The following is a 15,952-nucleotide window of genomic DNA, read 5'->3' as shown; positions in this document are numbered from 1 at the left end:
GCACTATGTAGGGAATAGGGTGCTATTTGGGAAGCACACCATGTCACTTCTTTCTGGAGTTAATACAGGTTCTGGTCATTACAGAGTGGCCGTGTGAAACCACTTTCATGTGATCTATTAAAAGAGTATAAATTACTGGTTAAAAAGACCCAGGGAAAGATTAAATCTGAGGCAATGAAGGCAGTATAATCTCCATTTGTCCACTTTGAACATTTTATATAATATGCACATCGTCCATACCACCTCGTCCATTACTTCCAGATAATGTACAGGGCGTCAGCGGGCATCTCTTACATACCAGTTGTGTCACGACAGTGATATAACATACATATCATTGGTATTCCTTGTTTATGACAAAACTCAAGGAACCACCCAGCTGGCACATTTGGTTCATTGGAAGTTGTCGGAGTGTACCTTTTTGGTTTCCCATTGGGTCTAGGAACAAAGCTATACGTTTCTTGACCGGTAAAACTGAACGGAAGTTAACATTTTGCCTGTTCTGGGAACGTTCATTTTTAGGTTGCAGGGAGGTTCTGGAAATGTTTTACTCTGGTTGCCTCACAGTTTTCCTGGGGCGTTTTATTAAGGTTTTGAGAACAGAAATGATCGGGTATTTGGAGGTAATTAAATAACATTCTGAGAACATGTTTCCAATAAGACTTTTAATAACACTACCAGCTTATTTTGGATGAACTGTTTTGAACTACAAGCACTAAATTGCTTAGGCATTAATCATGTAAACACATTTATTTCAATTTGAATTTTGCACGGCATCAGTGAGATTTGAACATATGACCTTCTGTTCGCTATCCATGGAATTAGTCCACTGCACTACAAGAATGGAGTTAGCATGCTGTTTGTTTTTCACTTGTACAAAGCTGTGTATTTTAGTCTACTTAAACACCCATTTCAAAGAAACGAGCACTCATTATGATCAGGTGTGAACACACTTAACAAGATAGAGGATAGAGAGAGTTTTGTTGACACTGAGAATAGAATGTACAAAACATTAGGAACACCTTCCTAATATTGAGTTGCACCCACCGTTGCCTCAATTTGTCACGGCATGGACATTATTTCCCTTTCTACAAGGTATCGAAAGCGTTCCACAGGGATGCTGGTCCATGTTGAGTACAATGCTTCCCACAGTTGTGTCATGTTGGCTGGATCTCTTTTGGGTGGTGGACCATTCTTGATACAATGAGGGAACTGTTGAGCGTGAAAAATCCAGCAGCGTTGCAGTTCTTCACACAAACCAGTGTGCCTGGCACCTTCTACCATACCCCGGTCAAAGGCACTTAATTCACCATATTCACCATCTGAATGGCACACATACACAATCCATCTCTCAATTGTCTCAAGGCTTAAAAATCCTTCTTTAACCTGTCTCCTCTCCTTCATCTACACTGATTGAAGTGGATTTAACAAGTGACATCAATAAGGGATCATAGCTTCCACCTGGATCCACCTGATGAGTCTATGCCATGGAAAGAGCAGGTGTTCCTAATGTTTTGTACAGTCAGTGTGTATGTTTTTAAAAATAACATTCGTAGAATGTTCTTTGAATGTTACTAAGGTTTTCTCATGGTTTTTATGGAACGTTTTCTTAATGTTCCAAGAACATGACTTTAAATAGAAGCATGAGGAAACCTGCAGAAAACGTTATGCTGAAGTACTGAAATCTCCACAGATGTTTCTTAAGCGCTAGTTGGATATCCTGCACCATTCCCAGATAGTTGTGGGACGGTTGTATGCAAAATAACCATAGGGCAACCACGCTCTCACCAGATCCACGCTCTCACCAGATCCACGCTCTCACCAGATCATGTCTCACCAGATCATGTATCACCAGATCCACGCTCTCACCAGATCCACGCTCTCACCAGATCATGTCTCACCAGATCCATGCTCTCACCAGATCACGCTCTCACCAGATCCACGCTCTCACCAGATCCACGCTCTCACCAGATCATGTCTCACCAGATCCATGCTCTCACCAGATCATGTCTCACCAGATCCATCCACAGATCCACGCTCTCACCAGATCATGTCTCACCAGATCATGTCTCACCAGATCCACACTCTCACCAGATCATGTCTCACCAGATCCACGCTCTCACCAAATCCACGGTCTCACCAAATCGTGTCTCACCAGATCCACGTTCTCACCAGAGCGTGTCTCACCAGATCCACGCCATCACCAGATCTAAGACACATGGTTCTCAGATCGTTATGTGCTTGCTGAGCAGGGAAGGATTTCGGACCAGAAAAATGAGGGGTTAGGGGACATGTTGCATTTAACAAGTATAGCATGACATATTACAGCTCCATGATCTATTATAAAACATAGCTGCATTAGCATAGATAAGGCAATTGCAAATGTGGTAGAATGTTAAATAGCAAATCTTTATTTCTTTAAATGGCAATAGCAGAGAAAACACTGCTGTCACCATCATAACCATATCATAACCTGACAGGCACCATGTCACTATCATAACCATATCATAACCTGACAGGCACCATGTCACCACCATAACCATATCATAACCTGACAGGCAGCATGTCACCACCATAACCATATCATAACCTGACAGGCACCATGTCACCACCATAACCATATCATAACCTGACAGGCACCATGTCACCACCATAACCATATCATAACCTGACAGGCAACATGTCACCACCATAACCTCTAACTTCAACCACACGTCATGTCCCCTAACAGCAATAAGGAAACCTACCACTAAAACTGACACAACTATCCCTTGGAGGAATCACATCCCAGTCTTTGGATTCATTAATTAGTATACCGATTTCACCTAATTCAAACAGACATCGATAATTAGTACACAAATGCAACGTCTAGGCAATGTTTAGAGCCATTCTCTTGTTCTCTCTCTAATGCCTTATGCACTTGTCTGGACATCGTGACATGTTCAGTGTGTGGGTGTCTATATATCTGTCTTGTGGTGTTATCTCAGTCTGGCCCTCACAACATTCACCTCCCTATTGCCTCGTCCCTCAGCCCACTGTCTACCAACCTCCATTAACACATCTATCTTCCTCTCCTCTCGTCCACTGATCTCTCTCTCTCTCTCTCTCTCTCTCTCTCTCTCTCTCTCTCTCTCTCTCTCTCTCTCTCTCTCTCTCTCTCTCTCTCTCTCTCTCTCTCTCTCTCTCTCTCTCTCTCTCTCTCTCTCTCTCTCTCTCTCTCTCTCTCTCTCTCTCTCTCTCTCTCTCTCTCTCTCTCTCTCTCTCTCTCTCTCTCTCTCTCTCTCTCTCTCTCTCTCTCTCTCTCTCTCTCCCTGTTCCTCTTCCTTTCTGTTTCTCTGTTGACCAACTTGTCTTGTTTTGTCATCCTTTTACCGTCATGCTTTGTGAGGTTTTGCATCTCAGTCATGTTTCGTTTTTCTCTGGTCCTCCATTCCCCTGGCTCACTGTATGATGGACTATCTTTCCTTTATTATGTCCCTCTGACTGCCCACAGAGCAACACAGTGTTAGAAAGGGTGGACAAAAACCCTTTGAAACTTACACAACAGCCCCTCTCAACAAGCCTGTTAATACGATGACATGGTCTGTTGAGTGTGACAGAATGTGGGACCAGTGTTCAGGAATCAGTGTTCTTTTGTTAGAGGGCCCGCCTTGAGATTGGAAGGTTGGGGGTTCAATCCCGTGTTGAGACCTACCAAAGTGGGACCCGGTGCCTCTCTGCTTGGCACTCAACATTAACGAGATGGATTGTGGGTAAGGCTCAATGGGCCATTCTGGCTTAGACAAGGCTTACTTTCTAATGATTAGTCAGCAATGTACTTAGCATATATATATCAGAATGCACCTTGTTGGGGAGAAGGACATAAGGGCTCATACATGCTTATAAAGCATTATTATACTTGTCAGATTTATGTAAAGTGCTACCAATGGCACAGTAAAGTAGCGTGATTGAGTGACATGAAGTTAGTTGAGCTGCAGATCATACTCTGTGCCTGTCGTGTCGTGTCTTGGAGATATGCGTCGGTCGTCTGGGGGGCTGACAGAGATTGAGTGGTCTATGCTCAGCACTCACACCATGGCTGCCTAGACATGAAGCCTGACAGATAGATACAAGGTCAGTTAGGCCACTGACGCCAGACAGACAGTATGTCTATGGAGTTGAGATATAAATCTTACATACTCACTCCTCTTTTTTAAGACTGTAATTGTGTAGCTTTCCGTCAGAGTATAACAACACCTGGTTGGTTAGTGCTGCCCGACTATCTGACAGGTCCTTGTACAGACTGCACTGGATAAACAGACGGATTGGGATCTAAACTCTGACCTCTTCCTCGATCACAACCATATTGTCTGTCATTGTTTAGCAGAGGACGCAGAGCTGATCACACACCCTGTTATTGGTCCTCAGAGGACGCAGAGCTGATCACACACCCTCTTATTGGTCATCAGAGGACGCAGAGCTGATCACACACCCTGTTATTGGTCATCAGAGGACGCAGAGCTGATCACACACCCTGTTATTGGTCCTCAGAGGACGCAGAGCTGATCACACACCCTGTTATTGGTCCTCAGAGGACGCAGAGCTGATCACACACCCTCTTATTGGTCATCAGAGGACGCAGAGCTGATCACACACCCTGTTATTGGTCATCAGAGGACGCAGAGCTGATCACACACCCTGTTATTGGTCCTCAGAGGACGCAGAGCTGATCACACACCCTGTTATTGGTCCTCAGAGGACGCAGAGCTGATCACACACCCTCTTATTGGTCATCAGAGGACGCAGAGCTGATCACACACCCTGTTATTGGTCCTCAGAGGACGCAGAGCTGATCACACACCCTGTTATTGGTCATCAGAGGACACAGAGCTGATCACACACCCTGTTATTGGTCCTCAGAGGACGCAGAGCTGATCACACACCCTGTTATTGGTCCTCAGAGGATGCAGAGCTGATCACACACCCTGTTATTGGTCCTCAGAGGACGCAGAGCTGATCACACACCCTGTTATTGGTCCTCAGAGGATGCAGAGCTGATCACACACCCTGTTATTGGTCCTCAGAGGACGCAGAGCTGATCACACACCCTGTTATTGGTCCTCAGAGGACGCAGAGCTGATCACACACCCTGCTATTGGTCCTCAGAGGACGCAGATCTGATCACACACCCTGCTATTGGTCCTCAGAGGACGCAGATCTGATCATACACCCTGTTATTGGTCCTCAGAGGACGCAGAGCTGATCACACACAATATTGTTCTTCTCAGACCATATTAGATTTAAAAACTACAGCTTTGATAACAAAATAGGTCAATTGGTGTAGCACTTGTGAGGCACAGCTGAGCATAAATTGAAATAATTTGCATTCTTATTTTACTGGACTTGATGCTACCTGCATCGGATGGTCATGATGCTTTCAAGACAACTGGGAACTTTAAGAAAATAAACTAGGTCAAATCGTGACGTCAGTGATCTTCAGGTCAGAAGGTTGGAGCTCTAGAAAGATGCCAGACTTTCCAACTTGGTATTCCAAGTTGGATGACCTTGAAAAAGATTTTAACCAGTCGGATCTTGTTTTTTTCAGAGATCCCAGTTGTCTTGAACACACTGAAGTCGGAGATTATTGAGTTCAAAGTTGTTTTGAACATGTCATTAGTCTCAGCATAGGTAGAGAGAGAGCAGCAGAGGGTTCACCTCTCACGGTCCCTGCTATCTCCTTCCTTTCCTCCGATGAGACTGACCAGAGAGAGGGGACACCCTTCCAACTGATGGTGAAACTCGAGTCGCACGACATCATCCTCATACACCAGTTCATGTTGTTCCTATGACCAGAGAAAGTGAAATATTCCTCAATATTAAAATATACAGTTGAAGTCGGGAGTTTACATACACTTAGGTTGGAGTCATTAAAACTCGTTTTTCAACCACTCCACAAATTTCTTGTTAACAAACTATAGTCTTGGCAAGTCTTTAGGACATCTACTTTGTGCATGACACAAGTCATTTTTCCAACAATTGTTTGCAGACAGATGATTTCACTTATAATTCACTGTATCATAAATCCAGTGGGTCAGAAGTTGACATACACTAAGTTGACTGTGCCTTTAAACAGCTTGGAAAATTCCAGAAAATTATGTCATGGCTTTAGAAGCTTCTGATAGGCTAATTTACATAATATGAGTCAATTGGAGGTGTACCTGTGGATGTATTTCAAGGCCTACCTTCAAACTCAGTGCCTCTTTGCTTGACATCATGGGAAAAACAAAAGAAATCAGCCTGATATTGTAGACAAGTCTGGTTCATCCTTGGGAGCAATTTCCAAACACCTGAAGGTACCATGTTCATCTCTACAAACAATAGTACGCAACTATAAACACCATGGGACCACGCAGCCATCATACCTCTCAGGAAGGAGACGCGTTCTGTCTCCTAGAGATGAACGTACTTTGGTGCGACAAGTGCAAATCAATCCCAGAACAACAGCAAAGGACCTTGTGAAGATGCTGGAGGAAACAGATACAAAGTATCTATATCCACAGTAAAACGAGTCCTATATCAACATAACCTGAAAGGCCGGCAAGGAAGGAAACTACTGCTCCAAAACCGCCGTAAAAAAGCCAGACTACAGTTTGCAACTGTACATGGGGACAAAGATGGTACTTTTTGGAGAAATGTCTTCTGGTCTGATGAAACAAAAATAGAACTGTTTGGCCATAATGACCATTGTTATGTTTGGAGTAAAAAGGGGGAGGCTTGCAAGTCGAAGAACACCATCCCAACCTTGAAGCACGGGGGTGGCAGCATCATGTTGTGGGGGTGCTTTGCTGCAGGAGGGACTGGTGCACTTCACAAAATAGATGGCATCATGAGGTAGGAAAATTATGTGGATATATTGAAGCAACATCTCAAGACATCAGTCAGGAAGTTAAAGCTTGGTCGCATATGGTTCTTCCAAATGGACAATGACCCCAAGCATACTTCCAAAGTTGTGGCAAAATGGCTTAAGGACAATAAAGTTAAGGTATTGGAGTGGCCATCACAAAGCCCTGACCTCAATCACATAGAAAATATGTGGGCAGAACTGAAAAAGTGTGTGCAAGGAAGGAGGCCTACAAACCTGACTCAGTTACACCAGCTCTGTCAGGAGGAATGGGCCAAAATTCACCCAACTTATTGTGGGAATCTTGTGGAAGGCTACCCGAAACGTTGGACCAAAGTTAAACAATATAAAGGCAATGCTACCAAAGACTAATTGAGTGCATGTAAACTTCTGACCCACTGGGAATGTGATGAAATAAATAAAAGCTGAAATAAATCATTCTCTCTACTATTATTCTGACATTTCACATTCTTAAAATAAAGTGGTGATCCTAACTGACTTAAGACAGGGAATTTGTACTTGGATTAAATGTCAGAAATTGTGAAAAAGTGAGTTCAAATGAATTTGGCTAAGGTGTATGTAAACTTCCGATTTCAACTGAACATGACAAAATGCTAATAATAATAAAAACGCAGGGCTATTAATAGCCTACATCTGGCTACTCATTCATTGTAGCTGCAGCACGAGTGGAAGTAGGGAGAAGCACGTTTTATATTTTGTAATAGTGTTGAATAAAAACAGTTTTGACAGTGCTGAATAAAAACTTAGACATGAACTCACTCAAAACAGTCTCTCTCAGGTCATGATTTTAAAAGTTATTAAATCTCACGTAGGCTAGTATCAAACTAATGAAATGTTTGGCGATCGATCTGGAATGCCTTGAAGATCGCGATCGACCGGTTGGTGACCACTGGTCTACAGGGATGGAAGTCAGGAAGTCAGGCAGTCAGGTCTAGAAACAGCAACAGTATCTTCCCCCAGCAGCTGTTGACCTGCTGCTTATGGTGTAAATGCCCTAGCGCTAATAGCAGAGCTCAATGTGCATGGTATTGAGTGTCTCTCTGTGTCCCAAATGGCACCCTATTTCTTTTATAGTGCACCACTTTTGACCAGGGCCTATAGTGCACTAATAGGGAGATATTTGGGATGCATCCACTGTGTCCGGCCCAGTCTGAGCCTCCTTCCATTTGGATGCTGGTGGGGAGCTCAGTCTGTATTGACCCGCAGGCAGTGGATCTTTACTTGTTTCTTAACACATTTAATTGGGTTTATTCGTGTGGACACGGAGACACAAATGCATTCATTAAGTTACTATTACAAAGCAGGAGGGGTTTGCCTATTGTAAAGCTATAACCTTGATGGTTTCAACACATGACATTTGCTCTGTCTGTCTGTCTGTGTGTCTGTGTGTCTCTGTGTGTGTGTGTGTGTGTGTGTGTGTGTGTGTGTGTGTGTGTGTGTGTGTGTGTGTGTGTGACAGGTGAGGGCCAGTGCCATCGCCCAGGATGCGGACCAGAACTATGACTATGCGTCTAACAGTGTGATCCTGCATCTAGACGTGGGAGACGAGGTGTGTGTACAGCTGGACGGGGGGAAGGTCCATGGAGGAAACACCAACAAATACAGCACATTCTCTGGGTTCCTCATCTACCCTGACTGACTGACTGAATTGACCAACTTGACCGACTGAACTGACTGACCTTCACAACTTTAAAAAGACAAGAGAGGCTGTGGGCGGACTGCAGGAGCTGAAGGCAACACAGACAGATGCAGACAAACACACACACACACATACACACAAACACACATATACTCATATACACACATATACACACACATACACACACAAACAGTACACACAAACACACATACACTCATATACACACACATACACACACAAACAGTACACACAAACACACATACACTCATATACACACACATACACACACAAACAGTACACACAAACATACATAAAAAACGTGCATACATACAGTGCCAGTCAAAAGTTTGGACACACCTACTCATTCAAGGGTTTTTCTTTATTTTGACTATTTTCTCAATTGTAGCATAATAGTGAGACATGACAATTATGATATAACTCATATGGAATCATGTAGTAACCAAAAAGGTGTTAATAAACAAATGAACATATGTTTATATTTTAAATTCTTCAAAGTAGCCACCCTTTGCCTTGATGACAGCTTTGCACACTCTTGGAATTCTCTCAACCAGCTTCACCTGGAATGCTTTTCTAACCGTCTTGAAGAAGCTCCCACATATGCTGAGCACTTGTTGGCTGCTTTTCCTTCACTCTGCGGTCCAATTCATCCCAAACCATCTCAAGTCGGTTGAGGTAGGGTAATTGTGGAGGCCAGGTCATCTGACACAGCACTCCATCACTCTCCTTCTTGGTCAAATAGCCTTTACACAGCCTAGAGGTGTGTTGGGTCATTGTCCTGTTGAAAAACAAATGATAGTCCCACTAAATGCAAACCAGATGGGATGGCGTATCGCTGTAGAATGCTGTGGTAGCCATGCTGGTTAAGTGTGCCTTGAAAACTAAATAAATCACTGACAGTATCACCAGCAAAGCACCCCCACACCATCACACCTCCTCCTCCATGCTTGACGGTGGGAACCACACTTTGAGAGATCATCCGTTCACCTACTCTGCATCTCACAAAGACACGGCGGTTGGAACCAAAAATCTCAAATTTGGACTCATTAGACCAAAGGACTACTGGTCTAATGTCCATTGCTCGTGTTTCTTGCTCAAGCAAGTCTCTTCTTCTTATTGGTGTCCTTTAGTAGTGGTTTCTTTGCAGTAATTCGACCATGAAGGCCTGATTCACTGAGCCTCCTCTGAACAGTTGATGTTGAGATGTGTCTGTTACTTGAACTCTGTGAAGCATTTATTTGGACTGCAATTTCTGAGGCTGGTAACTCTAATTAACTTATCCTCTGCAGCAGAGGGTAACTCTGGGTCTTCCTTTCCTATGGCGGTCCTCATGAGAGACAGTTTGATCATGGTGCTTGATGGTTTTTGTGACTGCAATTGAAGAAACTTTCAAAGTTTTTGAAATGTTCCGGATTGACTGACCGTCATGTCTTAAAGTAATGATGGACTGTTGTAATGATGGACACCTGTTAATTGAAATGCATTCCAGGTGACTACCTAATGAAGCTGGTTGAGAGAATGCCAAGAGTGTGCAAAGCTGTCATCAAGGCAAAGGGTGGCTACTTTGAAGAATCTCAAATCTAAAATATATTTTGATTTGTTTTACACTTTTTTGGTTACTACATGATTCCATGTGTAATTTCATAGTTATGTCTTCACTATTATTCTACAATGTAGAAAATAGTAAAAATAAAGAAAACTTGAATGTGTAGGTGTGTCCAAACTTTTGATTGGTACTGTACGTACATACATTCATGCAGTACATGCATACACACACTTAACACTCTCTCGTACAACTGCTCTCTCTCACACACACACACACACACACACACACACACACACACACACACACACACACACACACACACACACACACACACACACACACACAGAAATGACAGCACACTGAAAGGACATGGACTGACTGAATGTGGTTTTTCAAATGAAGAAGTGTTTCATTTGTGTGTTGTGTTATTGAGCCAATCATGACCAAGTGCATTTACTGACCCCTCATGTGTGTGGAAATATGGACATCAGAACATGTACAGAATAGGTGTGCAAAAGGTTACATTAAAATATACAGCATATTCAATGTCACGTCTACTTACATTGTTGTACATACAGTTTAACTAAGAGAATCAGTCCTACCCATTGAGCATTCTGAGTGTGACCAAACGTTGTGAATGTGTGAATCAAGACTGGGTTAGCCTACTGAGTTAAAGCCAAGGCATTAGCTCTGGGAGCCAACACAAATTTCCAGAGTTCAATTTCCGCTACATTTCGCCCCCCTCTGACCCAGTCGACAGTTCGCAACAGTTCACACTGTTAAGTCACTGTGATGTCCCAATAACATCATCCAACTGTTTCAAAATAAAAGCCCCCTGTTGTTTCAAAATAAAAGTCCCCTGCTTTTTCAAAATAAAATACCCCTTTTATGATCCCTGTTGTTCATAATTTAGGCCAGAACAGTCTTACTCTTACTCTACTACATGGAGACAGTTTTGTTTTTTATGATCAATTGTTGCTTGATTTTCAGCTATAAAAAAACAAGGAAGGACATAAATAAAACTGAAAACACAGATAACAAAATAACATGGAGAGAATTCAAAGTAAATCACATCTGGTCACAGATGGTTGACCTTCTTTAACCATCAAACCATGAGGCTGAGGGAAGATACCATCACACCATGAGGCTGAGGGAGAACACCATCACACCATGAGGCTGAGGGAGGACACCATCACACCATGAGGCTGAGGGAGGACACCATCACACCATGAGGCTGAGGGAGGACACCATCACACCATGAGGCTGAGGGAGGACACCATCACACCATGAGGCTGAGGGAAGATACCATCACAGCATGAGGCTGAGGGAGAACACCATCACACCATGAGGCTGAGAGTGGACACCATCACACCATGAGGCTGAGGAAGGACACCATCACACCATGAGGCTGAGGGAGGACACCATCACACCATGAGGCTGAGGGAGACCACCATCACACCATGAGGCTGAGAGGAAACCATCAAACCATGAGGCTGAGGAAGGACACCATCACACCATGAGGCTGAGGGAGGACACCATCACACCATGAGACTGAGGGAGGACACCATCACACCATGAGGCTGAGGAGGACACCATCACACCATGAGGCTGAGAGAGGACACCATCAAACCATGAGGCTGAGGGATACCATCACACCATGAGGCTGAGGGAGAACACCATCACACCATGAGGCTGAGGGAGGACACCATCACACCATGAGGCTGAGGGAGGACACCATCACACCATGAGGCTGAGGAGGACACCATCACACCATGAGGCTGAGAGAGGACACCATCACACCATGAGGCTGAGGAGGACACCATCACGCCATGAGGCTGAGAGAGGACACCATCACGCCATGAGGCTGAGGGAGGACACCATCACGCCATGAGGCTGAGAGAGGACACCATCACACCATGAGGCTGAGGAAGGACACCATCACACCATGAGGCTGAGGGAGGACACCATCACACCATGAGGCTGAGGGAGGACACCATCACACCATGAGGCTGAGGAAGGACACCATCACACCATGAGGCTGAGGAGGACACCATCACACCATGAGGCTGAGGAAGGACACCATCACACCATGAGGCTGAAGGAGGACACCATCACACCATGAGGCTGAGGGAGGACACCATCACACCATGAGGCTGAGGGAGGACACCATCACACCATGAGGCTGAGGGAGGACACCATCACACCATGAGGCTGAGGGAGGACACCATCACACCATGAGGCTGAGGGAGAACACCATCACACCATGAGGCTGAGGGAGAACACCATCACACCATGAGGCTGAGGAAGGACACCATCACGCCATGAGGCTGAAGGAGAACACACCATGAGGCTGAGGGAGGACACCATCACACCATGAGGCTGAGGGAGAACACTATCACGCCATGAGGCTGAGAGAGGACACCATCACACCATGAGGCTGAGGAAGGACACTATCACACCATGAGGCTGAGGAAGGACACCATCACACCATGAGGCTGAGGAAGGACACCATCACACCATGAGGCTGAGGGAGGACACCATCACACCATGAGGCTGAGGAAGGACACTATCACACCATGAGGCTGAGGAGGACACCATCACACCATGAGGCTGAGGAAGGACACCATCACACCATGAGGCTGAGGGAGGACACCATCACACCATGAGGCTGAGGAAGGACACCATCACACCATGAGGCTGAAGGAAGGACACCATCACACCATGAGGCTGAGGGAGGACACCATCACACCATGAGGCTGAGGGAGGACACCATCACACCATGAGGCTGAGGGAGGACACCATCACACCATGAGGCTGAGGGAGGACACCATCACACCATGAGGCTGAGGGAGGACACCATCACACCATGAGGCTGAGGGACACCATCACACCATGAGGCTGAGGAGGACACCATCACACCATGAGGCTGAGGGAGGACACCATCACACCATGAGGCTGAGGGAGGACACCATCACACCATGAGGCTGAGGGAGGACACCATCACACCATGAGGTTGAGGAGAACACCATCACACCATGAGGCTGAGGGAGAACACCATCACACCATGAGGCTGAGGAAGGACACCATCACGCCATGAGGCTGAAGGAGAACACTCTCACTCCATGAGGCTGAGGGAGGACACCATCACACCATGAGGCTGAGGAAGGACACCATCACACCATGAGGCTGAGAGAGAACACCATCACACCATGAGGCTGAGGGAGGACACCATCACACCATGAGGCTGAGGAAGGACACCATCACGCCATGAGGCTGAGGGAGAACACTATGACACCATGAGGCTGAGGGAGGACACCATCACACCATGAGGCTGAGGAAGGACACCATCAAGCCATGAGGCTGAGGGAGAACACTATCACGCCATGAGGCTGAGAGAGGACACCATCACACCATGAGGCTGAGGAAGGACACTATCACACCATGAGGCTGAGGGAGGACACCATCACACCATGAGGCTGAGGAAGGACACCATCACACCATGAGGCTGAGGAAGGACACCATCACACCATGAGGCTGAGGATGGACGGAAGGGGCAGAGGGGAATACAACACAAACAGACACACCCACACAAACACACAGTACATACGCTGAAAGGGCAACAAAGTGAAAGGACATGGACTGAGTGTGTGTGTTTCTATTAGATGTGTGTGTGGAGAGTTGAGTGTTTTTGAGCCAATCATGACCAAGTGCATTTCTTAACCCCTCCTGTGTGTTGGCATGTCAGAGTGTGTGCAAGAAAGGATATCAGAACATGTACATTATAGGTGCAGTAACACTTTAACTCTGGTACATATCACAAGTCTCTTCTACTTACATTGTGAACTGTACCTACAGTACAACCACAATCCTCATTCCTACCCATTCAACATTCTGAGAGTGACAAACGTGTTATTGTGTGATGCAATATCATGTTAGCCCACTGAGCTAAAGCCTGTGGAATTAGCTTTTGGAACTAAGACAAGTTTTTTTCACTTAAATTTTTTGTACATCATTGGGAAGACATTCTCTAGCTAAAGGATCGAATGATCTGCCTTCTACTGTTTTAACAGGATAAATAACATACATTGAGTGTACAAAACATTAGAAACACCTTCCTAATAAAATAAAATAAATATGAGAGCAGGTGTTCCTAATGTTTTGTAAACTCAGTGTCTATACAGTATGTGTGCACAAACCCACCACCGAGAGAACCTTCCTTGTTCAATTCATTTGGAGTGACTAGCCATTTGGCTCTTAGTCTTCGCTAATTGTGTCAAATTGAGAATATGATGTGTGCCCCAAATGGCCCTATATAGTGGACTAGTTTTGGCTCTGGTCAAAAGTAGTGCACTATATAGAGAACAGGGTGTTATTTGGGATTCAGATGTGGCCTGTGAGTGTGGACCTAGAGGCTGAGGGTTCAAACCTAACCCATACCGGTTGGCCACTGCTTCAAACCGACTGTTCCTCCATGGATTTACAACATGTCTAGTTAAGACACTGCCTTACAAGGTAAGAATATATTGATCTGAGTTGTAGATCATACACCTAGCTCTAAAAAATATGTACATTTCAAAATGTGGCAATATCTTTCCTGACCGCACTAAATAGCCATAAACTGTAACCTAATGGTGGTTACTAGTCACTTGTTGACATTGTTGGATGGAGATCCTTTAGAAACATGGGTCATCAAAACAAACAGCATGCCAATACATTATCTCAGAAGTGATCAAGTGATCTTTATTTCAGTTTGAATAACAAGTGAAATGTCAAAAACGTGATTAGTTAGAGTTGAAACGTACCCCATTATAAGCAGTTTATTGAACTGGAATTGTATCAAGTCAGCCCCATGCATCATTTTGTCACTTTAAACCAATATCTAAGCCTCATAATGAAGGGGAATGACCATTTACATTAATTATATGGAGAATTTACAAACTTGAATTGTTAGTGTCTAAATGTTGTAATTTAATTGAAATCTTGAATTTGTAGCTTCACAATGTCAAAAAATCTGAATGTGTGCGTATCCAAGTTCTCGTGTGTGTGAGACTGTGTGCCCAGCCTCCTTGGTCTCTTCAGTAGTCCTGACAGATAGATTCCAGTGTAAAGTTAATTGGTGGAGGGTATGAGGCAGATTGCACTGAGGCCATTAGAGATTCCCGTCAAATGCAGAGGATAACACACACAAACAAATAGCAGGATTCAAATAATCAATACACTTCACTTCCAACACACAAACATGCACATAAACCCACACTCAGTAATTAGAGGACAACCTATTCACCACTTGGGTATGATACCTTACATTACACACACGTACTCCGATAGCTCTGGTGGTACCTAATGAGTGTAAGAAGCAACTGGTTGTGAGGGGAATTAGGAAAAGGTCAGGAAGCGTGGAGTGGAATCTGTCTCGGCACACTGAGCAACATAACATACAGGATTCTACTGGGCAGTTCCATGTTCTAATCTAGAACACTGGTCATACAGTTCCATGTTCCAGTCTAGAACACTGTCATACAGGATCACACACACAGGCTGCCAATTACAGACTGTACAAGTTGAATATAAGAATCAGTGCCAAGAACGCTTGAAGAGGTTCTAAAATACATGATGAAATCTCTTAAAGAGTGTTATAGAATTATTCTAACACTGGTCATAAGACAACTATAGAAAAGTGTTCCATGAAGTGAACACCAGTCCCACTGATTTAGCACATGCCTTCATCTACAATGAAGTCATTAAGGCACTATTCAAGCAATCGCAGACTTAGAATTGGTCAATAAAAGGAGTTTTGGTATGGTTATTGCCCATCATTAATTAAACACAGTACAAGTTGCCATGGTGTGCC

The 15,952-nt window shown here is 44.5% G+C and overlaps 1 protein-coding gene across 1 annotated transcript in view; it reads left to right on the top strand.

Annotated features, from left to right (window-relative positions):
- LOC112216628 (complement C1q-like protein 4) overlaps positions 1 to 8,703 on the top strand; it is a 24,861-nt gene extending 16,158 nt beyond the window's left edge. Inside the window, exon 3 of the mRNA XM_024376616.1 lies at positions 8,358 to 8,703. Within this exon, the coding sequence (XP_024232384.1) occupies positions 8,358 to 8,537 (180 nt within the window). The 3' untranslated portion in view covers positions 8,538 to 8,703. The remainder of the gene's footprint in view (positions 1 to 8,357) is intronic.
- The last annotated feature ends 7,249 nt before the right edge of the window (positions 8,704 to 15,952 follow it).

Source organism: Oncorhynchus tshawytscha, linkage group LG16, assembly GCF_018296145.1.
Source record: "Oncorhynchus tshawytscha isolate Ot180627B linkage group LG16, Otsh_v2.0, whole genome shotgun sequence".
Classification (NCBI taxonomy): Eukaryota; Metazoa; Chordata; class Actinopteri; order Salmoniformes; family Salmonidae; genus Oncorhynchus; species Oncorhynchus tshawytscha.
The sequence above is the reverse complement of the archived record's forward strand: the minus strand, read 5'-3'. Positions and strand labels throughout refer to the sequence as shown.